The sequence below is a fragment of the Schistocerca serialis genome, chromosome 9, assembly GCF_023864345.2.
Source record: "Schistocerca serialis cubense isolate TAMUIC-IGC-003099 chromosome 9, iqSchSeri2.2, whole genome shotgun sequence".
NCBI classification, from domain to species: Eukaryota; Metazoa; Arthropoda; class Insecta; order Orthoptera; family Acrididae; genus Schistocerca; species Schistocerca serialis.
This window is the reverse complement of record NC_064646.1, coordinates 283,804,753-283,831,518: the sequence shown is the minus strand read 5'-3', so window position 1 is coordinate 283,831,518 and position 26,766 is coordinate 283,804,753. Positions and strand designations below refer to the sequence as shown.

Here is a 26,766-nt window from a genome sequence, read left to right as displayed (position 1 = left end):
GTCTTACGGGTGTTAAAATGCTGTAAAAGGAAAACTTTAAGGTTAGCAATAATTCATCATTCACATTTAGAATTATGCATGCCAGGACCATATTTTAATTTGCGCTCATTTTGTTATCCTTGTAGATAATCTAAAGGTGCCCTACACGGGCCAAACGTGTTGTTAATATAAGAATAAATTGCAACCAAAACTGTTTTTAATTCGAATATTCTACATACGGTTGCTGTACCAGATGACTCTGCTCCATGTTATTTTTTCCAACTGCTGAAGTTCAAGGGCAATTTTCACAGCTGCAGTTTTGAAAGTTTTTAAGGTTCGCAGACAGCAAAACAGCATTAGCTGATAACTCAAAAGAACATGAACTAATGACTGGAGGCTTTGTTTAGGAGGATGGATCTGTGTGCACAAAGTGATGGTAAATATTTTGAGACTATAGGGGTAAAACATGTCAAGCAATTGTTGAACCCAGAAAATGTTATTGTGTCCCTTGTACAAAGAGGGATGTAAAAAGCACTGTAATAAAGATACTGGCATTAAGAACATATTACTTCACTGTTGATTTATTTTTGAACTAGCAGTCCATCAATACAAAACACACATTTTAATCTGATCTATTCTAAAGGAGCAATGATACTATAAAACAATTTAGATATTTTATTGTGTCTTGTACATGTAGAAATATATTTTATTTACACTGAAAACATCAAATAAAATATCTACATCGCTCAGTCATGACAACAGATATACGAAGTTAAACACGTAAAAACAGTGACAGTATTCAAAAAGAGATAAACACAAATAACTCTTATGAATAATAAATTACATAACAGGAAGAGGAAAAAACTTTTCTAAGTGCTACTGGAGGAAAAGGAAGGCGAATGACAGCATATCATAGTTCATGTAAGGATCAATCATTGACCTATCACCGCTACCATCCACTCATTTAAAACAGAAATTCCCTCCTCTTCCTATTCCTAATCTTCAGACTATTTAAGTTTTTATTTCTCATCAACAGCAACCCTATCAACATGTCTGTCTACAGAACTCTTTCAAACACCTACATTATAACTTAAAGTTAACATCATATTTGTTAATGTTTTGAATTGTAAAACTAGAACAATATGCACACAAAAGTCTTCCTTTACTTGGAGGTCTGTAAGAAAAATTAAAACAAAGACAAATACAAGAATGTGCTCTTCTTTGCAGTTTTTACAGGGATACACTATGTATGACTATAGGTAAATCAGCACACAAGAGACTTACGTTCACAGTCAGTTTTGTACATTAGGTGATGACGGACACATTGGTTTGTTTATTTTTTGATTGGTGCCACTCTTTTCCAAAAGACTGCTATAAAATGGAATATACCCACACACAATTTCAAACTATCCAGCATATGCCAAAATCATTTTTATATTAAAATCATTTGGAACTATAAAACAAAGAGCTACATTAAAACCTAAGAAGTCTTTGCGTGTTTGAGAGAGGGATAGATGGACTGAACATAGTAAAGTACAAATCACTAAATGTAAAACGGAAATAAAAATTACGAGAGAAAGAGCAAGATTGAACACTTTTAAGGGTAAATCACATATGCATGAAAAAAAACTATGACATAAGAAATCATGTGATGGGCAGCACAATGCCATTTTTCACTGAGAAAATGTACTGCAATTGTGTGAGAGGTGCAACTAAGATCAATGGAATCTCCAAGAAACCAACAATTACATTCAATGACAATGTTGTTTGTGTGTCGGCAAAGGACACTACAGACTTTTAAATGAAACTACAGTTTATTCAAAAGGTTCTAAAACAATAAACCCCTGCCCGCCTCTCCCTCCCCACATGCACACAAATAGTTTCTATGTATGTTCCATTAATAAGTGAAACAAATGATTGATTAAAAGAAATTACCAACATTTTACCACATTTTTTAAATGATTTGTTTTCCTAAAAGTCACATATGTTCCTGACTAATTTATCTGGTATAAACGAGTGCATTCTATGCAATAACATTCACTTCAATACATTCTCCACCTTCAAGTTCCAGATCCACAGCAGTATCACTCGAGTTCAAAAGTTCACCATCAAACATAAACTTCAGTCTTTCCTGAGGCATTTCCAACATCTCAGCAACTTTTATCATAAGAACTTTCATTTTCTCATCTTTGTGAATTTTAACAGTTAATGGCTTCTTCCTATCTTTACATAAAATTTTTAGCTCTACATCTTCATCATTTAAGTCTTCTTCATGGGTAACTGCAGTTGGTGCTGGAGCATTTAGAGTGGTTACACCTCCATCTGGAAGTAATCAGAACAATTACTAACACTTCATACATGAAACAAAAATTTAAACTAAAATTTTTTGTTAAAGAAATTGAATCATTTCCATTTGAAAACACATGCATGAAATTTTTGCCTCATTAAGACTGATGACTGGGATGCAGCTGACATAAATGCCCAAATGAGGATACCTACATTGCCTACTCCAAAGTGGCACTTTTTTTTACACAGAATGAGGGGATGGGATGGGCTGGGGTGAAGGAGGGTGGTGAGGAGAGAGAGGGAGAGAGGGAGAGGGAGAGAGAGAGAGAGAGAGAGAGAGAGAGAGAGATAGAGATAGAGAGTGGTTGACTTGGGGGAGGGGACCAAACACGAAGGTTATCACCCCCATCGGATTAGGGAAGTAAGTCAGCTGTGCCCTTTCAAAGGAACCATACCAGCAATTGCCTGAAGCAATTCAGTGTGATAACCACTGTGCCACCTCATCCGGTGTCTCAGAGAGAGAGAGAGAGAGAGAGAGAGAGAGAGAGAGAGAGAGAGAGAGAGAGAGAGAGCGCTGTGAAAACAGAAAGAGTGCGCAAAGTTTAAGTTAACTCTGTAAACATTAAAACAATGACCAGCGAAGCAAACAGTGGAAGAAAAAATTTATCATACGACTGATCAGTACAACACGAACTGTGGAGAACTGTGAAAAACACAGCATGGCAAGTTTAAAAGCAATCCACTGATATGTAGAAAAATTCCATGCAAGGTTGGGATCAATCAGCACTGTGAAACACTTATTTTGCGAGAACACAGATGGAGGAAAAAAAAACTGTAACACCAAGAAGGAGTTGTGCAACATAAATGAAAGTTGGCTGGTGTGTTTCTACATATGAAAGCTGATGTCTATTCAAATTTGCACCACCCACATAAAAGTGGCACTAGTAGTGTCACCACAAGTATAGAAATAAGGTTTGCTTTAAATACACACTGTAACAGTCGAGAGCATTAGTTACCTTTGAGACTGGATGTGGTGAGCTGATGTTAGTCAAGACTGCCTATCAGGCAACAAAGATGCCATTAACCACACCTCACTGGGTTGGAATGAGATCATGTAATAAGACTATGATAAGGTGTACATGACAGCTGACAGCATTGGTCACTAGAAATTAGTATCGCAAGAAGACTGGACACCAGACAGCCATGTGTCACTACCAAGAGGGAAGACTATTGTGTTTGGAGTGCAGCTCTCGTGCATCACAGTGCATCTGCAGCAGTAATTTGAGCAGCAGTTGGCACCATAGTGACACAAAAAACTGTTACAAATCAGTTATTTCAAGAACAGCTCTGAGCCAGAAGCCCTGTAGCATACATTTCACTGACCCCAAACCACTAGCATTTGCAACTCCAGTGGTGTCAAGTGAGAGCTCACTGGAGATCAGGGTTGAGATCCAGTGTGTTTTCTGATGAAACCTGGTTCTGCCTCAGTGCCAGTGGTGAGTGTGTGTGGGTTAAGAGGAGGCTATTTGAGAGCCTGCAAGTAATGTGTGTGTACTAGACACACTGGATCTACACCTGAAGTTATGGTCTAGATGCAATTTTGTATGACAGCAGGACGATTCTTGTGGTTATCCCATGCACACTGACTTGCAAATTTGTACACCACTCCGCCAATCCAACCTGTTATTCTGCCATTCATGAACAGCATTCCAGAGGGTGGTGTTCAACAGGATAACAACACTTGCCCACATACAGCTGTTGTAAACGCATACGTTCTACAGAATGTCGACATGTTGCCTTGGCCTGCTCAATCACCAGATGTCTCCAATCCAGCACTTATGAGACATCATCGGATGACAATTCTGGTGTCATCTACAAACAGCTTTAACTGTCCCTGTATTGACTGACCAAGTGCAACAGACATGGAACTCCATCCCACATACTAACATCTGGCACCTGTACAACACAATGTGTGCATGTTTGCATTCAAGATTCTGGTGGTTACACTGGTACCAGCATTTAACATTTGCAACAGCTTATCTCATGCTTGCATCAACATGTGATCCTGCAATGTTATCCACCTAAATGTGTTACCTAGACAAATGTTTCCCCGAAATTTCATTACTCTTCACTAATTATTTTTTGGTGTTCTGAATTTTTTCCATCTGTGTATATCGTGGCTGGAACAATGAACTTTTATAGCTACTGGTGACATCCTTTATTCAAACAAATAATGTTCTTGTGAATGAGTGTGATGCAAAGAGCAGAAATGACATGCCTGTTACAGATGTATGTCTTTGACAAGAGTAGAAGACAGCATTTCCCGGGTCATTAATATTGTCCAATGCCACTTTACTCTTACAGTAAACTCCTTCACCAAATGCACAAATCTCACTTTTATTACCCCTTTTACATTAATGTGGGTTGTCATCACAGTTTCACAAAAATTAAAAATTAACCACACTCAAGTATAATTATTTCTTAGAAAATCATCAATTTCATCTTCATTTAGGTATTTTAACTCTATAAGCCACTATAATTAACCAAAATATCCATGTAGCAAACACTATATCTGTACAAGTCCGAGCATTTAGTGACAGCCTGCATTAACATTAAACAAGTGTCACCTCTCAGTGATGTAGCATATTTGATTAGCAGAAATAAGTCTGTGGATTCTAAGGCAGTCAAGTATAAAATTCTCTCTCTTTGTGTGGCTTGCTGTATAGCAGACATACTTTATGTACAGTGCACGGAACATCGACACTATACGCACCTGCTTGTGTCTGATCAATCTGCCATGAATAAGCACTGTAGGACGCCAAGATACAGCATGGGCTACAAGAATATCCAGACTTTAATGTCTGTTTCATCTTATCTATGGATTCTTCTGTTACTTCTAGGTATAGAATTCCATATTTAAGGTCGGTCAGTCGGTTTGGGGGATTAAAGGGACCAGACTACGGTCCTCGGTCCCTTTTTCCAAAAACTAAAAACACCCACAGAGAATAAAAAAACGAACAACAGAAAAGACGGCAGACGACACAGGACAAGAAAGACTCAGACAGAGATCAGACAAAACGAGTTATAATCACACAGAGTGTGACAATGGTTGGCCGACCATAGAGACAAAAAAGGAAAAGCCAACCACCAAGAAACACACTAAAAAATCAGACTAAAATCGGAGGCTATAGGCCAGAATCAACACAGAAAGACAAGCACTTAGATTAGTTGATGATGGGGCTTCCCTGCCCGAATAAAACGGAAAACTAAGTCTGCCATAGCAGGGTCATCAGTTAAAAGGGCAGGGAGCGTATCAGGCAGCGCAAATGTCCGCCTGAGCATAGCTAAAAGTGGACAGGACAATAAAATGTGCACCACCATCAAAACCGCCCCGCAGCGACAGAGAGGTGGGTCCCCACGGCTCAGTAAATATCCATGCGTCAGCCGGGTGTCTCCGATGCGGAGCCGACAAAGGACGACTGAGTCCCTGCGAATGGCTTGCATGGATGATCGCCACACAGCTGTCGTCTCCTTGACAGCACGGAGTTTATTACGTGTGGTCAGATCGTGCCATTCAGCGTCCCAAAGCGTGAAAACTGCGCGGCGTAAGACTGCCCTCTAATCAGTCTCCGGAGGGCCAATGTCCAGAGATGGTTTACTGGTGGCCTCTTTCGCCAGGCGGTCTACATGTTCATTGCCGGGTATCCCAACATGGCCTGGGGTCCACACAAATACCACAGAGCATCCGCAATGGGCAAGAGCATGGAGGGACTCCTGGACAGCCATCACCAGACGAGAGCAAGGGAAACACTGGTCGATAGCTCGAAAACTGCTCAGGGAGTCGCTACAGATAACGAAGGACTCACCTGAGCAGGAGTGGATATACTCTAGGGCAAGAAAGATGGCGACCAGCTCAGCAGTGAAAACGCTGCAGCCAGCCAACAAGGATCGTTGTTCGTAATGGCCCCCCAGATTTAGAGCATAACCGACACGACCAGCAACCATCGAACCGTCAGTATAAACAACACCAGAGCCCTGATACATGGATAGGATGGAAGAAAAATGGCGGTGGAAGGCCTCCAAAGGGACTGAGTCCTTCAGGCCCTGGGCCAAGTCGAGCCGAAGGCAAGGGCGGGGCACACACCACGGGGGTGTACGCAGAGGGGCCCAAAAAGGAGGTGGAAGAGGGTAAACCCCAAACCCGGAGAGAAGCTCTCTGACGCGGACGGCGATCGTACAACCCGACCGGGGCCAACGTTCTGGGAGATGGACGACTGACTGCGGGAACAGGAGACGATAATTAGGATGCCCGGGCAAGCTACAAACATGCGCAGCATAAGCAACCAGTAAATGTTGGCGCCATAACCGCAGTGGAGGGACACCTGCCTCCACAAGTATGCTGTCCACAGAGCTGGTCCAGAAAGCACCAGTGGCAAGTCAGATCCCGCTGTGAAGAATTGGGTCCAGCACACGCAATGCAGATGGGGATGCTGAACCATAAGCCAGGCTTCCATAATCCAGACGGGACTGGATTAATGCCTGGTAGAGCCGTAAGAGGGTCGAGCGGTCGGCGCCCCACCTGGTGTGGCTCAAGCATCGCAGAGCATTAAGATGCCGCCAACACATCTGCTTAAGCTGCCAAATATGTGGGAGCCAAGTCAACCGAGCATCAAAAACCACACCCAAAAAGCGATGTGTCTCCACCACAGCAAGACGTTCGCTGGCAAGATAAAGCTGCGGCTCAGGGTGAACTGAGCGTCGTCGGCAGACATGCATAACACAGGTCTTGGCAGCCGAAAACTGGAAGCCAAGCGCTACAGCCCAAGACTGCGCCTTGCGGATAGTGCCCTGCAGCTGACGTTCAGCAGCGGCAATGCCAATGGAGCTGTAGTAGAGGCAGAAGTCGTCAGCATACAAGGATGCTGAGACAGACGTTCCCACGGCCGCAGCGAGCCCGTTAATTGCAATTAAAAACAGGCAGACACTTAAAACAGACCCCTGTGCAACCCTGTTCTCCTGAAATCAAGAGGAACTATGGGAGGCCGCGACTTGCATGCGGAAGGTACAATGCGACAGACAATTGTGTATGAAAAATCAGCAGCGGACCCCGAAGACCCCAATCATGAAGCATAGAGAGGATGTGATGGCGCCATGTCATATCGTATGCCTTCGGCATGTCGAAAAAGACAATGACGAGGTGCTGACGGCGGGCAAGGGCCGTACGGATGGCTGACTCCAGCCTCACCAGATTGTCGGCGGCAGAGCGGCCTTTACGGAACCCACCCTGAGACAGAGCCAGGAGGCCCTGAGACTCGAGTACCCAACTCAATCACCGGCTCACCATCCATTCGAGCAACTTGCAAAGAACGTTAGTGAGGCTAATGGGGTGGTAGCTGTCCACCTCCAAGGGGTTCTTGCCAGGTTTCAAAACAGGGATGACAATACTTTCCCGCCATTGCGACGGAAACTCACCCTCGACCCAGAGACGATTGTAAAGCTCGAGGAGGCGTCGCTGGCAGTCCACTGAAAGGTGTTTCAGCATCTGACAGTGCATGTGATCTGGCCCAGGAGCGGTATCAGGGCAAGCAGCTAGGGCACTGTGAAATTCCCACACACTGAATGGAACATTGTTGGATTCAGGATGGTGGGTGCGAAATGAAAGGCTCCGACATTCCATCCGCTCTTTAATGGAGCGGAAGGCCAGTGGGTAATTCACAGAAGAGGAACTCAGAGAAAAATGCTCTGCCAAGCGGTTGGCAATTACGTCGGAGTCAGTACAAACTGCTCCATTCAGTGAGAGCGCAGGGACGCTGACAGGGGTCAGATAGCCATAGAGGCGTAGAATCTTGGCCCAGACCTGCGATGGAGAGACATGGAGGCCAATGGTGGACACATACCGTCCCAGCACTCCTGCTTGTGTTGGCGAATGATGCGGCGGGCCCACACACAGAGCCGTTTAAAGGCCACGACGTTTTCTAAAGATGGATGCCGCTTGTGACACTGGAGCGCCTGCCGGTGATCTTTAATCGCCTCAGCAATCTCAGACGACCACCAAGGCACAGTCCGCCGCCGAGGGGACCCAGAAGAATGGGGAATGGCAGATTCTGCGGCAGTAATGATGGCGGTGGTGACCGAGTGAACCACCACATCAATGGCGTCATTAGAAAGAGGCTCAATAGCGGCAATGGAGCAGAACAAATCCCAGTCAGCCTTATTCATAGCCCATCTGCAAGGGTGCCCAGAAGAGTGACGCTGTGGCAGTGACAGAAAGATCGGAAAGTGGTCACTACCACACAGGTCATCATGCACACTCCATTGGACAGAAGGTAAGAGGCTAGGGCTGCAGATTGAAAGGTCGATGGCGGAGTACATGCCATGCACCACACTGAAATGTGTGAAGGCACTATCATTTAAAATGGAAATACACGCTCAACGGTGGCGCCTCGACCTGTTGCCACTGACCCACCCCACAGAGGGTTATGGGCATTGAAGTCGCCAAGAAACAAGAAAGGTGGCGGCAATTGGGCTATCAGTGCAGCCAGGACATGCTGTGGGACATCACCATCCAGTGGAAGGTAAAGACTGCAGACGGTAACAGCCTGTGGTGTCCACACCCTAACAATGACAGCCTCTAAAGGTGTTTGTAGACGGACAGACTCGCTGTGAAGAGTGAAGGTCATAGATGCAGACGCCACCAGACACCCTTTCATAAGCTGCCCAGTTCTTATAATAACCCCGATAGCCACGGAGGGCGGGAATTCGCATTGCTGGAAACCAAGTTTCCTGAAGAACAATGCAGAAGAAAGGGTGAAGGCTGATAAGTTGTCGGAGCTCAGCTAGATGATGGAAGAAACCACTGCAGTTCCACTGGAGGATGATATTGTCCATGGCTCAGAAAGGCGTGAAGGGACTGGGAAGGCAGTTTACGCCGCTTGTTCACTCGCCACTGATTCAGTACCCGCACGAGTGACATCCATGGCATCTGAGGGACGCCTTCGGTGGTTCAGGCTGGGAGGGCTTCACTGGGTCAGTCTCAGGGACGGACGACGACCATGAGGCCCTACGACCAGCGACCGGTGGTTGTTTGAGCCACTTGCGGGTGTCCGCTTTTAAACCGGTCAGAACTTGTGAAGGGAGGTCCCCTTCCTGGCGAGAGGAGCCGAAGAAGTCTTACGCTTCTCTGGCTGGGAAGGGGGAACTGATGTCCCCAATGGTTGGGAGGGAGGGGGGGTGTTGCTCCTGAAGTAGATGGAGCAGGAGCAACAGGGAGTGAAGTTCCCCCCACCATCAAGGGGGCAGGTGTGGTCCTCTGGCTCTGAGAGGCGACAGTGTGTGGTGCAGCTATGGGAACTGTAGCAGGAGTGAGAGTGGCGGCATAAGAGGACGTCATGCGTACTGGATGTAGTCGTTCAAACTTACTCTTAGCCTCAGTGTAGGTCAGTCTATCCAGGGTCTTGTATTCCATTATTTTCCGTTCCTTCTGTAGAATCTTACAGTCCGGCGAGCAAGGGGGATGGTGCTCCCCGCAGTTGACACAGATGGGAGGCAGGGCACATGGAGTATCAGGATGGGATGGTCGACCACAATCGCAACAGATGAGGGTGGAAGCACAGCGAGAAGACATATGGCCGAACTTCCAACACTTGAAGCACCGCATCGGGGGAGGGATATAGGGTTTTACATCACAACGGTAGACCATCACCTTGACCTTCTCAGGTAATGTGTCACCCTCGAAGGCCAAGATGAAGGCACCGGTGGCAACTTGATGATCCCTCGGACCCCAGTGGATGCGCCAGACGAAATGGACACCTCGCCGCTCTAAGTTGGCACGCAGCTCGTCATCGGACTGTAAAAGAAGATCTCAGTGGAAAATAATGCCCTGGACCACATTTAAGCTTTTATGTGGGGTGATAACAACAATAACATCCCCCAGCTTTGTACAAGCGAGCAAGGCTCATGACTGGGCAGAGGATGCTGTTTTGATTAAGACTGACCCTGACCGCATTTTGGACAAGCCCTCCACCTCCCCGAACTTGTCCTCTAAATGCTCTGCAGAGAACTGCGGCTTCACGGACACAAATGATTCCCCGTCAGCTCTGGTACAGACAAGATACCGGGGCAAATACATTTCACTGTCATTCATAGCCTTTCGTTCCTCCCATGGTGTGGCCAGGGAGGGGAACGATTTAGGGTCATACACATGAGCCTTAAAGTGAGCTTTCAAACACTTAGAGACTGCTGGTGGCTGGCCACCAGCAAGAGATGATGTGCCATGCTTCATTGCACGTCATCCACCCTGATGCCTCCTACTCCGACCACGGGCCCTCCCCACGGGCGCTACCCAGCCACAGCAAAGGCCATCTGGCAGGATGGCCATTGCCAGGAGTCCTGATGCCCCAGGGAGATGGGCATCTACTCCTTGGCATACATGGGGAGTAAACGGCGCAGGCATCAGTAGAGCGATCCCTGTGTTGTCAGGGGGGCTACAACCGACAGGGTACATGGCAGCCCACCACAACGGACTAGCTACCGTGTTGGATTTTAGGCGACATGTAGTCCATGGTCGCCATCAGTGCAGAAAGTGGCACTGCACATTGCATGGCAGAAAGTGCACACAGGAACGGATCCACGCCCAAGAGATGGAGAGCAGACAGGACTGCAATGCAACGACGAATAAGCTGGCGAAAGTTCTCAATGCAAGATGGACACAAAGCACCAAGTAAGGTGTCCTTCCCCAGCCGGCTCGCTCTTCGGAAAAATTTTGAGATATGGAGGTCAAACCCGACAGGGGACCATCACATAAGGCCGAAACGTTTGAGACTCCTTTTAGTCGCCTATTACGACAGGCAGGAATACCGCGGGCCTATTCTTACCCCCGAACCCGCAGGGGGGCCATATTTAAGGTTGAATAACAAGTTGTTCTGCCTTCAACATGTTTCATCTTTCTTGGATTCAGTTTTCGGGGGAGCTACTGAAATATGGTTGATTAATGATTTAAAGAAGTGTGATGATGGTTTTTAATCTCAACAATATGTTGAATCCAACATTGGCAATTGTTAACTCTCACAAGGAAACATCTACCAACTTGATCTCTCATATTTAAGGAGAAAAAAGCACACTTGTAAGATAAATGTCCCAGCAATCAATTCTGTGCATAAGTTTGGGCCACAATTTGGCTAGCACATAGTTAAGACTTTCTGAAAGTTCAGCTTTTAAACTTTTGCATGCACAGGATGTTTGTCACGTTTCACCCTCCTCAGCTGCTTAATGCCCAAGTGTGATGTATTGTAAAGTGGAGTGAATAAAATATTTGTGAAATACTGCTTTGACTATGGTAACATGATTTATACATTGCTTCAAAGTTTGCAGTTTCTAACCTCTAGATGTTGCCAGAGACCTCTCTACTTTGAACATTTTTATGTTGTGATTCACAAATGCGGTGTAAATGAATGAAACTACGTAGCTTAGCATAATCTAGTTACTAACATAGCTGTTCTGTGTTATTTTCTTGGTATTTTAAAGCTGGCACTGTTACAGAAAAGTAAGTTTGCAGCAGATGAACAATTCTTCAACATGATTGGCATGATTTAACAGCAATTTGAGAATTGTTAAGTTCGTTCCTTAATAATTTGTATATCAAAATATAACAATATTGTTCAAACTGTATTTGTGTGTTGTTACACAGCCATTTTCCTCTGAAACTGTTCACTAACATATTTCGGAGCATGATCTGCAAATTACCTTGAACAAGTAGTCATTCAGTCACATTGCTCAGTAATTGCACACCTGGATCAGTACCACCTGCAATTGTTTTCATTCACTGTTTTTCTTCCCTTCTCTCTATAGTATGCTAGAGTTTTTAAGTGTTTACAGCAAGGCTGGACAGCACAAGATAAGGCCCCCCTTAAGTGAACACGGCAGAGTTATAAACTTGATCCAGCTAGAATGGGTTTCGGGAGGCAGCCAGAATACCATTCACCTGCACCCTTAACCCCCGTGCAGCAGGGAGTACTCATGCTGTATTCACTTAAAGACACAGCATTCTGGAAAGAGCCCCTTTTGACTAGATAAAAAACTTCTACACAGGAGTCACTTCATATATGGTTCAAATGGCTCTGAGCACTATGCGACTTAACTTCTGAGGTCATCAGTCGCCTAGAACTTAGAACTAAGGACATCACACACATCCATGCATGAGGCAGGATTCGAACCTGCGACCGTAGCGGTCACGCGGTTCCAGACTGAAGTACCTAGATCACTTCATATAGCCCAGCATGGAAGGCACCATGGCCCCATAGCCATGCCAGCTAATGGCTTGTTCAAAATTTTCAGAATACAGAATTCCTATTGGGTTATCTGTGTCAGCATGCTTTTGACTTGGGGACTATGTGCCAAGTTTGTCATTTGTCAGTTTTAGAATCATGTTATGGAGTGAGAGAAGTCTCCTGGCTCCATTTCCCTGCCTCTGATCAACTGATTTAAGAATAATGACATAGAAAAAGAGTAGGAGATTGTTTGATGCAGTTAAATATATTTCATTTGTCAGAAATCGCAATCTCTGTGCTCACTTGGTGGCGAGTTCCTCCTCTGGGGAAAAGACAGCCAAGTTGTGGAGCATTCACCGAGTCAATTTGCTTTACATTTTCAGGAGAGTAAATACTTCACATTAGGACATGGAAGAGTACACTTCAATTTAGGCTTTTGTAATGACTTCCTGTTAGGCTTTAGCAGAATTTAGGACAGGAGAGAGACTTCTTAAGAGAAGGCTGATGAGATATACCTAGCTGCCGCTAGAAGGATGTCTGTACTTGAGCATTAAGAGCAAAGAAAGGGCTAAAATCATATTCGATAGCCACTACTGCTGCCGCCTTCCTTAATTATGCTCTGTGCGTTTCATAAGATGTGACATCATTGCTCCTGCCAATGCCTTTCAGACATCAAGTTAATTCACTCTCTTCAGGAGCAAGTTCGCAGTTTTAAAGTCACACATCCAGGCTCCTGCCCTGCCCTCAATGTGCATTTTGGCAATCCTATAATGTTCGCACCTACCTTTCCAGATACTTTCTACATATAATTAGCAACTTGTACAGTCAATGGTCAGGTCTACAAATTATTAATGTAACTGTCTTTCATCCCCCCAGCCCACTTGTCATAAGGTTACGCTTTAGCGTTATAATTTCTTGTCTGTTTGTCAATGGTTCTTTTTAATATATCAGTGGGTAACTTTCATGTTTAAAGACAATAAATCTAATTCTTCATAGTTAGAAAATCCCACTCCCATTAATAAGTCTATGTCAGTGGTGTGGCACTCATTTGTATCACACATAATTTGGCCAGTCTTATTAATATTCACTTAAATAAGACTTTTCCATTGTGTGGCAGTATCCTTGTTTTAAATTAATTTGTGTGACCATTTGTGGTGGTTTCTCACTCTTGTCGGTTACCAGAGTTTGTTACTGTGCATCACAGAGGTGCATTCCAACTACAACCGACACCGCACAGCATGGTGGTGACATATTACATACTCGTAGCGCTTACTTTTTTTTTGCACGGAATAACATGTTCTCGAACAAGATTTCAAAACATGCTGGGTGGATGCGACCACTTCCTCCCTCTTCTTCTCTTGCCTTCTACATTTTGCATATAAAAGGGCTCTGGCAGTCATTCCACCAAACAGTGCTTCACACTAGGGCATTAGGTGGCTGCAGCGGAGCAGAGCAAGTAACAGACAACTGGTGTGAGCTGAAGTTTACAAGCTGTACTGCATGCTATCAGAATTGTGGCCCAAATTTTCACACAGGATTGAATGGTGGGATTGATAATTTACAAATGTGCTTTTTTTCTCCTTAAAATATGAGGTCAAGTTAGTGATGATTCTTTGTCAGGCACAACGAACTGCGCGAAGCGAGTCAAAGGCTTCCATCGAGTCAATCAGTGCCTAGTCTGGCATGGCAAAGGAACACGATAAAAGGAAAACTGAAGTTTTAAATTTTGTATTTAAGAAACCCTTCATGAAAGAGAATTGTACATACTGTAATTTGAATATCCCACAGACTCCCATATGGAGGACTTAGTACTAGGTATCCCTGGCGTAGAGAAGCAACTGAAGGAGATAAATACAAACAAGCCACCACATCTGGATAGAATCCCAATCTGGTTTTACAGAGAGCACTATACAGCACTGATCCCTTACTTAGTTTGGATTTATTATAAATCTCTTGTCCAGCACAAAGTCTCAAGCAATTGCAAAAAAGTGCATGTTCGAATGGTAAAAGAACAGACCCATAAAATTACAGACCAATATCCGTAACACTGGTTTGCTGCAGAATTATGGAACATATTCTGAGTATGATTATAATAAATGTTTTTGAGACGGAGAAACTTTTGTCTGCAAATCAGCATGAATTAACACTTTACAAATGAGTTAACATGTTAAGTGCTACACTGGATGAATGTAGTTTTGGAAATTTGCAGACTATTTTAAGCAAACGTATCTCAATATTTATTATGTCATATCTCCTGAACTGTACATCATACAATGGTATCATTTTGCATGTACATTCAATGGTATACATGGATACTGTCTGCTGACTGTGCTACAAATAAGGTCCGTAGTAAAGAAGTAATAAATTAAAATACCATGTCTGATGCTGAAGTTTTGCTACATGACCAGCAAAAGTGTAGCAAATGATAAACTTTTTTCACTTCATTATTTGGGGTGGGGTGGGGGAGGAAGGTGGGGTTGTCAGCAATGACAGCTTTCATAAAGGTTTGAAATTAAGTATGAAGTCTGTTCCAGGTCCCTAAGAGCCCTTATTCTCAAATACTGGATGAATATAATCTGGGTATTTGCACACCATGAATTATGCTGCCTCAAGACAAACACAGTTTCTAACTGTAATACTTGCCTTAGTATGTTAAACTTTTAATATAAGATTATACCTCTTAAAAAGTAGATTATGACAGCATTTTAAATTTTTAAATTTGGCAATAATCACACAAAATATTAAAAATCAATTTTTTGTTGCCCTTGGAAGCCATTAGACAAGCAACCTGCAATTGGTACCAGGTTCCAGGAGAGTCGCTTAGTACTATAGACAGACACTGCAACATACTAACAACTATCTTGAATTGCCATGTCAATGTCTAATTACTACCTGCCCAAGACACTACCATCACTACAATAGTACTGGTGCAACCTGTTATTTTACTGATTGTACTTGTCACTGATGCTTGCTATTAGAAGCCTAAGTGGCACTCAGTGTACCAATCATAACATCTTACAACAAAGCACAGCAGACAACCAATAACACACATTCATTACTGTTACATACACCATTATATTGCATCATTTTACTTATCTTGACCTTACCCAATCACTGCAGTGTAGTGATTCAAGAATGCCTGCGTAAATTCTAGAACCACTCGGTCTTCCACCATTTCGAACACACAATATTTTAGATGTGAGTGGGAGAAAGGAACACTATCTACTGTGCATCACCTGTCTGTATGTGCAGGTCTGAAATTTGTCATGAGAAGACTGTAGGCACGGCGGTCGAATGGCACCGACAAGTACTTGTCAGTCGATCCATGGAAGTCATAGTGAAAGCACACGGAAGAATCAAGGAACTTCTGTGTTATTCTGTGCTGTTTTGTAATTGTGACTATTGTTAGTGACAAAAGAACAGTTGAGTTGAGAAGACTTTTAAGTAACTCTTAACTTGGACTTGCTAGAGGCAAGACATGTTTCTGATATCTGTGTAATAGAGACGTGATTGTTAAACCAACTCTGTTGTAAATGTAACTTAATGGAGTCTAATGGGAGACGACAAGGGCACCTTACAAGAAGTCAAATATTTATGTGAGAAATGACAAGTTGTTCTTTATGGAAGTTGAAATACACTGAGAGTGAACTAAAAGTATTGCTTTGAGTACCTACTTATTTCACAAGTAGGGAGAGAGAGAGAGAGAGAGAGAGAGAGAGAGAGAGACTTATATTTTCCTTTAGCTATCATCATTCTTCAGACAAGAAGTTTTTAGAGATTCCAGTAGCCGTCTAACCAATGAAGAAGATCGGCTGCACATTCACAAGTAAGTTGACTCATGCAAAAGAAGTGGGAAGGTTGCACACATACTTCACCACTTTAAGTAGTCCAAACCGTTAGAACAGTACACCATCCAATCAGTCACCACACAACAAATCTTACCAACATGTTAGCTAAGTTTATGACACACTTTTATTGAAAACTGAAGAACTGCAAAGGCTTTCCTGTTTTGGGAAAAAGGGCCATTTTCTTTTTGTGTTTAGCAAAAGTTACTCTGCTTTGACATTACATTCAACAAACCTTCTGTCTTCTTGCTGCAATTCCATGTGGTTTTCTTCAGTTAGTTTTTAAAAAAGAATCAATACTTATTCCAAATCTTGTTATTTATTTTAACTGTTGTCAGTACTTAAAAGTACAAGATGAACAATGGTCACACTAGAGAGACAGACAGAGAGAGAGAGAGAGAGAGAGAGAGAGAGAGATATGAGAATGGAACACAAATACAATGCTTCAATTTTTTTTTAATCAATAAGGTAACAAGGTTTATTCATAAAAGGACATGGGGTCTGCCTCTAGTACACTCTTTTTAGAGACAGATGACAGTGGAAGTCAAAGCCTAAATATACTCGGTTACCCCACCCTTTCCCAGAAATAGGTCCCTGTGTTCAATCCACACAAATACTCCTCGCCTATCAGCTGATGAGACACATAGAATCGCTTCTGTCACTCATTGCTACCCACGAGAGGAACAACTAAATCACGTTCACCACCAGCATTACAATTATGTTTTGTTGTGACTTGAAATAAGCAATATTTTCCAGTTATCCTTCCTAAGATGGTATTCTGAAAGACTATGTTCAGTTACTCAGAGTGTCACTTAATATTCTTTACTATCTTTATTCCTAATTTATTATTTAATCTTTTATACTGAGCATGTAATCACATCTTCATTAGCAATCACATCAAATTATTTTTTACCTGAAACCTAAACACTGCTTGGTATCTACAACATATAGAACTACTGATATGTGCAACATTAAGTATGAGACACATTTGTCTGGGAGAGCAGGTACTATGCTTGCCCTTTACTTGAACTGCTGGGTGTCTTTGTTTGTACTCCAAATGTACATTGTGTCAACTCATACTGCACTAGGCCCCTTTCCAACACCAACTCAAGGTCGACTATTTGCTCAACAATGAGAGTGATGTTTATGTTCTCACTTCTTGTCCTTCATCAAATTTAAAACCTTTTAAATATTCACCAACAAACATACCACAATTAATGATTTGCAATGAAAAACACAGTCCATAGGCTTAAAGCCTCATGTTTCTCTCGCTCTGACCACACAGGAGAACCTTCACGCCTGCAATGTTGCATCCCACTTTGAGATGAATCTACCAGATCCCTATCAACTTCCTACCTTGTGGGTAACTGACAAATAATTGCTCTGTTGGTGGATATGCAACAAGGGTGAAGCCAAGAAACTCAATGCGTGACTTTTGCAATGATGAACAGCCCTCAGACGGGTAGATGCTGCTCACTCGCTTCTAGGCAACAGCTCTGAATGAGACCTTTCTTACAAGCTTCACTTGCAATTCTAATAGCCTCACAATGCAATACATTTATGAGCTTAAAATACTGGCACTTTGATGTCGCAACCGTAATGGAGTTCCCACCAAATGAATGCCCAGTAACATTGTAGTACATATAATCTAACTGTTCCTCAGTTCCTCCTTTCAAGGCATTTCAAGAAGTTCAAGGCTTTGATGTGTTCACCTTAAAGCCCCCCAAGTGTGGTAGTCAAGTGACTTTGTATCAAATTTGAAGACCATAAATATCATTGAGTTGTCAAAACTAAACGTGGTATCCAATGTGCACCTAAAGTAAACCAAAAATACGTCGTTTCTTCAAAAAATCACTGATTTCGTACAGTAGAGCCAGTCACAGTTGATGATTTGTCATTGCAGTAGGAAGAAAAGTAGTTTATATAATTACCGATGAACAGTGAGTGCTTTATTAGGGTTTTTGCAGTTTTGGTTGTATTCTAGTGTTATTATCAGGGACTTGCAAAATTAACGTTTGTGATAAATGTAAATATAAACCCAAATTCTGCCCCAAAATGAGAAAATGCAAAATTACTTAACAAGTGCTGTTTCATAACAAAATGTGTGCACATGAACAATTTTGTCAGAGATGATTTGAAATAGTTTTTTTCCTGCACATCAAAAAAGTAAGAAATTTTCAATTATTGGTTTAGCTTATCTGACAAAGCCCAATTTGGAAGGAGACTGTGTGTTTGAACATGTTTCCAAAAGAAAGTGTGTACCTATATATGAATGCAACAGCATATCAATGCACTTGTATGTTATACTCTGATGCTATATCCCCCACGGCTGACTGAATGGTCTGAATATGACACACACTGTCTATGGAAACTTACACTGAGGTGGTAAAAGTCATGGGATAGCTATACGCACATAAACAGATGGCGGTCATATCGTGTGCACAAAGTATAAAATGGCAGCACATTGGTGGAGTTGTCATTTGTTCTCAGGTGATTCATGGGAAAAGGTTACCAATGTGATTATGGCTGCATGATGGAATTAACAGACTTTGAACACGAAATAGCAGTTGGAAGTAGATGTGTGGGATATTTCATTTTGGAAACCATTAGGAAAACCAATAATTCTGAGAGCCACAGTGTCAAGAATGTGTCGAGAACACAAAATTTCAGGCATTACCTCTAACCAAGAGCAGTGGCGTTTGTATAGAATTGTCAGAGTCAACACACAAGCAACATTGCACGAAATAATCACAGACATCAATGTGAGCAGTATTACAAACGTATCTGTTAGGACAGTGAGGTGAAATCTGGCATTCAATAGGCTATGGCAGCAGACGATTGAAGCAGGTGCTTTTGCTAACAGTACCACATCCACCTGCAGTGCCTCTCCTGGGCTTGTGACCATATCAATTGTACTCTAGACGACTGGAAAACTATGGCCTGATCAGATGAGTCCTGATTTCAGTTGCTCAGAGCTGATGGTAGACTTCGAGTGTAGTGCAAACCCCACGAAACTATGGATCCTAGTTGTCAACATGGCACTGTGAAAGGTGGCAGTGGCTCCATAATAGTGTGGACTGTGTTTACATGGAATGAGCTGGGTCCTCTGGTCCAACTGAAACAATTATGGTTGGAAATGGTTATATTTGGCTATTTGGAAATCATTTTCAACCATTCGTAGACTTCATGTTCCCAAACAACAATGGATTTTTTTTTAAGGATGACAATACGCCATGTCACCGGGCCACAGTAGTCTGCGATCGGTTTGAAGAATATTCTGGATAAGTCAAGCGAGCGATTTGGCCACCCACATCACCTGACATGAATCACATCACAGATTTACTGGACAGTATCCAGAAGTCGTGCACAAAATCCTACACTGGCAACACTTTCACAATTATGGAGGACTATGGAGGAAGCATGGCTCAATATTTCTGCAGGGAACTTCCAATGACTTGTTGAATCCACATCACTTCAAGTGGTTGCACTACACTGACCAAAATGAGGCCCGACACAACATTAGGTGGTGTCCTACAACTTCTATCATCTAGTGTAGTCACTAGGTAGAAATATGCACATTTGTCTGTGTGCTTAAGTTGTTACTATGTGGACATTTTAACATGACAGTTTTAGGTGGGGCAGGAGGGTTCTGAACTATGACTGTGTAAGACAGCGGTAGAGGTTGCCCCTGAATTATTTCGTTTATGATGCTACCAACTTCAGCAAGCAATTGTGCGGTAGCCGTTATCAAATGCTATGTCCACTCTACTTTTCTTTGCGTTGTGCATTGCTCATTGTTTTCTTTTCTTATTTTGAAATATGTGAAGAATCTAAACTTGTTCCATCACAGGGTTCTGTATGACTCGAACAACATCGGAAGGGATCAGTGATCCCTAAGGTCAGTTCTGCTTTCACAGATGCACAAACAATGGGTGTAGTCTACCAGCCCTAAGACACTGCGGCATGGCTTATATCACAGCACTGCTCTTCAACCCTTGGATAGTTGAATTTTTTGATTCCAGTCAACTGTCACATCATACACTGGGGTTTCGGGTTCCGCTGAATAGGTCAGGAGTCCACTACACGCAGCAAGCGGCTACATGGGTAGCAGGGGTTGTGTGGCGTGGACTGGGCGGTTTTTTAGGTTAGACGGCCTCGGGCAAGTACAGAAAGGGCAACAGCCTCAAAGGGTGCGGGGCAAAGTCAGGACATGCGGGGACCAAGCAGCAATCGGTATTGTAATTGTAAACTGTCGAAGCTGCATTGGTAAAGTACCGGAACTTTAAGCGCTGATAGAAAGCACTGAAGCTGAAATCATTATAGGTACAGAGAGCTGGCTGAAGTCAGAGAGAAATTCTGCCGAAATTTTTACAAAGGCACAGACGGTGTTTAGAAAGGATAAATTGCATATAACCGGTGGTGGCGTGTTTGTCGCTGTTAGTAGTAGTTTATCCTGTAGTGAAGTAGAAGTGGATAGTTCCTGTGAATTATTATGGGTGGAGGTTACACTCAACAACCGAGCTAGGTTAATAATTGGCTCCTTTTACCGACCTCCCGACTCAGCAGCATTAGTGGCAGAACAACTGAGAGAAAATTTGGAATACATTTCACATAAATTTTCTCAGCATGTTATAGTCTTAGGTGGAGATTTCAATTTACCAGATATAGACTGGGACACTCAGATGTTTAGGACGGGTGGTAGGGACAGAGCATCGAGTGACATTATACTGAGTGCACTATCCGAAAATTACCTCAAGCAATTAAACAGAGAACCGACTCGTGGAGGTAACATCTTGGACCTACTGATAACAAACAGACCCGAACTTTTCGATTCTGTAAGTGCAGAACAGGGAATCAGTGATCATAAGGTCGTTGCAGCATCCCTGAATATGGAAGTTAATAGGAATATAAAAAAAGGGAGGAAGGTTCATCTGTTTAGCAAGAGTAATAGAAGGTAGATTTCAGACTACCTAACAGATCAAAACAAAAATTTCTGTTCTGACACTGACAATGCTGAGTGTTTATGGAAAAAGTTCAAGGCAATCGTAAAATGCGTTTTAGACAGGTACGTGCCGAGTAAAACTGTGAGGGACGGGAAAAACCCACCGTGGTACAACAACAAAGTTAGGAAACTACTGCGAAAGCAAAGAGAGCTTCACTCTAAGTTTAAACGCAGCCAAAACCTCTCAGATAAACAGAAGCTAAACGATGTCAAAGTTAGCGTAAGGAGAGCTATGCGTGAAGCATTCAGTGAATTCGAAAGTAAAATTCTATGTACCTACTTGACAGAAAATCCTAGGAAGTTCTGGTCTTACGTTAAATCAGTAAGTGGCTCAAAACAGCATATCCAGATACTCCGGGATGATGATGGCATTGAAACAGAGGATGACACGCATAAAGCTGAAATACTAAACACATTTTACCAAAGCTGTTTCACAGAGGAAGACCGCACTGCAGTTCCTTCTCTAAATCCTAGCACAAACGAAAAAACGGCTGACATCGAAATAAGTGCCCAAGGAATATAAAAGCAACTGGAATCATTCAACAGAGGAAAGTCCACTGGACCTGACGGGATATAAATTCGATTCTACACAGAGTACGCGAAAGAACTTGCCCTCTTCTAACAGCCGTGTACTGCAAGTCTCTAGAGGAACGGAAGGTTCCAAATGATTGGAAAAGAGCACAGGTAGTCCCAGTCTTCAAGAAGGGTCATCGAGCAGATGCGCAAAACTATAGACCTATATCTCTGGCGTCAATCTGTTGTAGAATTTTAGAACATGTTTTTTGCTCGAGTATCATGTCGTTTTTGGAAACCCAGAATCTACTCTGTAGGAATCAACATGGATTTCGGAAACAGCGATCGTGCGAGACCCAACTCGCTTTATTTGTTCGTGAGACCCAGAAAATATTAGATACAGGCTCCCAGGTAGATGCTATTTTCCTTGACTTCTGGAAGGCGTTCGATATAGTTCCGCACTGTCGCCTGATAAACAAAGTAAGAGCCAACGGAATATCAGACCAGCCGTGTGGCTGGATTGACGAGTTTTTAGCAAACAGAACACAACATGTCGTTCTCAATGGAGAGACGTCTACAGACGTTAAAGTAACCTCTGGCGTGCCACAGGGGAGTGTTATGGGACCATTGCTTTTCACAATATATATAAATGACCAAGTAGATAGTGTCGGAAGTTCCATGCGGCTTTTCGCGGATGATGCTGTAGTATACAGAGAAGTTGCAGCATTAGAAAATTGCAGCGAAATGCAGGAAGATCTGCATCGGATAGGCACGTGGTGCAGGGAGTGGCAACTGACCCTTAACATAGACAAATGTAATGTATTGCGAATACATAGAAAGAAGGATCCTTTATTGTATGATTATATGATAGCGGAACAAACACTGGTAGCAGTTACTTCTGTAAAATATCTGGGAGTATACGTGCGGAACGATTTGAAGTGGAATGATCATATAAAATTAATTGTTGGTAAGGCGGGTACCAGGTTGAGATTCATTGGGAAAGTCCTTAGAAAATGTACTCCATCAACAAAGGAGGTGGCTTACAAAACACTCGTTCGACCTATACTTGAGTATTGCTCATCAGTGTGGGATTCGTACCAGATTGGGTTGACGGAGGAGATAGAGAAGATCCAAAGAAGAGCGGCGCATTTCGTCACAGGATTATTTGGTAACCGTGATAGCGTTACGGAGATGTTTAGCAAACTCAAGTGGCAGACTCTGCAAGAGAGGCGCTCTGCATCGCGGTGTAGCTTGCTCGCCAGGTTTCGAGAGGGTGCATTTCTGGATGAGGTATCGAATATATTGCTTCCCCCTACTTATAACTCCCGAAGAGATCACGAATGTAAAATTAGAGAGATTCGAGCACGCACGGAGGCTTTCAGACAGTCGTTCTTCCCGCGAACCATACACAACTGGAACAGAAAAGGGAGGTAATGACAGTGGCATGTAAAGTGCCCTCCGCCACACACCGTTGGGTGGCTTGCGGAGTATAAATGTAGATGTAGATACTGTTGAGAAAAAAAAAAAAACAAAAACTGTTGGACTTTTTGCGAAAGCAAACATTCCACCCAACATGGTGAATTATTTATTTATTTATTGCAACCGATTTCACTTTTAGGCACATAGCACGGCAGCCTTTTAAAGCTACTGCCTAGTCATTTAAAAAAATGCATAAATAAATGCTAATATCACCCACAATAGATGTTACATTTTCAAGTCCCTAGTTGTGGGCACAAAGAATTTGCGAAAATAATTTTTTTAGGCATCTTCTTCGTAATATGAATTTTTAAATATATTCATAATTATCACAAGGAATGTGAATAATATGTAATTTCTTTCCAAATGAGCATTCACTGACAGCTAGAAAACATATCAAAATTTATGTAATTCACTGAGTAAGTGGGGCAGCTAATAGGCCAGTGCGAGACACGACACACAAATTCCACAATTCATGTTATCTCTGAAAATGCAAAAATTTGGTTGCATTTCTCCAATGTTACTTTGTTGAAAGTTCATAAAAGACAATCATTCACTTGCATATCGAAATTAAGAAGCATAAGCTTCAAGTTTTGATAAACACCATTTCTTGTCCGGAAAAAATGATCATGGAAATGGGGGAGGGGGGGGGGGGGAGGGGGGGGGGAGTTATTTCTCATCACATTCTACCCTGCAAAATATATTTACCTGGTGTCTCTCCAAAGAACTGTCAGGTGCATTTTCTCTGGTGTTTTGGCAGATATTTACAATTTTGTTGTTGCATTGTGTAAGCAGGGACAGCCCAAGTAATTTCTGCTCATCATGGCTTTCATGTCACTCCCAATGTCCACAGAAAATGTTTGTTTGTTTCCCATTACAAACAAAATAATTTTACAAAACTCCCAGCATGCTGAAGCAATTATTTTTAGACCAGAATTTTATGTGCCCATTCAATAAGCACTCCCAAATTAGTCTCATGCGATACTTGTTTTATCAATAAATATTAACAGTGACGGTAAAACACGAATAACAAAGGGTGATCCAGCTGTGATTCAGCACGTTGCATGCTCAGCAGTACCAGTCAAAGTAGTCCAGGGTAGTGCTGTCACTGCTGGAGTACTGGTTATTCTTCATGTTTTACTGTCCCTGATAATACATGCTGATAAAACAAATATTGCACTAGACTATTTCTGAAGCACTCTTTCAAACAGGCACTTAAAATTCCACTTCAAAAATCATTTACCTCATAACGGGAAACAAGCTGACACTTTCTGTCAACACTAGGAATCACATGAGGAGGAGGAAGAGGAGGAGGAGACTAGTGTTCAACATCCTGTCAACAATGAGGTCATTAGGGAAGGAGTGGAGGCTCGGCTTAGGGAAGCATGGGGAGGGAAATCGGCTGTGCTCTTTCAAAGGAACCATCCCAGCATTTGCCTGAAGCAATTTAGGGAAGTCACAAAAAATCTATATCAAGATGGTCAGACATGAGTTTGAATCATCATACTCCCAAATGCGTGTCATGGGCATCACATGAAAGATGTGATGAGTACTATTTGTTTGGGCTCACTCCAGCTACACAATACAAAAACAATACTGATATCAACTGAAACACCAGAGAAAATGCACCTAATGACTCTTAGGAGGGACACCCTGTATATACATATGGTGAGGGAGCACAGGAGAATGTCAAGAAACACTGGTCTACTGGTAAGTTCATGGCCACGTTCTGCATGCACTGAACTGCACTCAAACATTGAGCCTACCATACAGAACTGTCACTATATGGATTTCATACATTTGGACCCATCAAGGATGTTCTTGGTGAAGAGTGTTCCATGACTAATGCAAAGATGTAACAGTTTGTGTGGAATTAGCTTCAGTCAAGCTTTCATACTTCTTTTAAGACCAACATTAAAAACTTCGTTGACCGACGATAAAGAACCAATAAAATGGATGAGTGTAAAACAGTAACACCAATATAGTAATTCTGTGTTAATTCTGGATGATAAAAATTTCATTACACAAGACTCAGATATGTGATACATCCTCAAAGTATTCGAATTTGTCAGATGACACGTACCACAACTATGTCATTGAATTTTGTTGCGGCCATGAGGATGTAAGAAACCTAACTGAGGTCACAACAAACAAGAAAAGGAAATTAGCAACAATTCAAAATAGGACATAGCTTGCACATAAGTAAGTGGATTGATATTTAACATTTTGCATTAATATTTGGATACAAGGACGCCATTAATATGAGGAATTTAATAACTGCTACAATTGACCAAAACTAAACTTTTGTAATTAATTTCTCATAATAGATATCTCTCCTGTGTGCTGCACTGTTGCCGTACTTCGCGACAATCAAATTACTCATTCAACAGTCATTGTTTTCTTTCTTTCCTTTTTTTTTTAATAATATGGCTGGGAATGTGTACCTGTAAATGTTCTAGTGCAATTAAAATAAGGTCAGGTGATGGCAATAAACATGAACTGCTTCACGAGCAGGTGAGCGGGATTATTTACCACATTCATAACTTTTTCAAATCTGAATTTTAAAGCAGAGCTCCTACTGATGACATCTGAAGACACTAGAATGGACTGCAGAAGCTTGTCGTCTCACCAAAAGAACTGTAGAGAGGATTGTAAACAGAAGTGTCAGAGCTGTAAGAACCTTATGAAAGGATGGTTTTATGTCGCCTGGAAAGCTTCAAATCACAAGAAACATGTAGCACAAATGGATGGTTCTGACAATGATGTTTTACAGCACTCCATGTGAATGGTGAATATCCAATATCACAAAAGCGTGTTACAATCAAGCATGATACAATTGACTTTCAAAGGCAGTGCTTTGTCGATGTAAAGATATTTTAAAAGATATTGGTTTCAAATTGTTAAGAAGAGTGTTTTTAGTTGAAAGAAATGACATGGTGCAGTACAAAACATATCCCATACAAAGATGCATGATAAAAGAAGAGGTGGTGGTTCAACATTGTATTACCTTGTTGAAACATGGGAGAATCAGAATCATTTCAAGAAGACCCACAGGAAAATGAGTGAGAGTACTGATAGTTTTAAAATTTCCGTAGGAAAAGGTACTCAGATAACTGGGTTTGCTCTTGAGAGTAAACTTGTATTTAGGTGTAAGAAAAAAGCAGTGACTACTATTCACAAATTAATGGTGTCAGTTTAAAGAAATGGTTCATTGAATAATACTCTTGCCATACTGTGTTTCAAAGTTGGTCACTGTAATGTACCAAGGCAGTTTTCATTCAGCTATTAAGAAAACACCAAGTACAAACGCCAGGAAAATGCATATTGTGCTCTGCCTTAAGAATGAAAATATCCCAGACAATATAAGCCAGACTCGTTCCGAACTCCTGCAGCTCATTAA

The 26,766-nt window shown here is 42.3% G+C and overlaps 1 protein-coding gene across 2 annotated transcripts in view; it reads right to left on the bottom strand.

Annotated features, from left to right (window-relative positions):
• Positions 1-544: 544 nt before the first annotated feature.
• LOC126418970 (uncharacterized protein CG4449) overlaps positions 545-26,766 on the bottom strand; it is a 156,330-nt gene continuing 130,108 nt past the window's right edge. For both annotated transcript variants that reach the window (XM_050086018.1, XM_050086017.1), the window contains exon 7: positions 545-2,301. In XM_050086018.1, the coding sequence (XP_049941975.1) occupies positions 2,003-2,301 (299 nt within the window). In that variant the 3' untranslated portion in view covers positions 545-2,002. The remainder of the gene's footprint in view (positions 2,302-26,766) is intronic.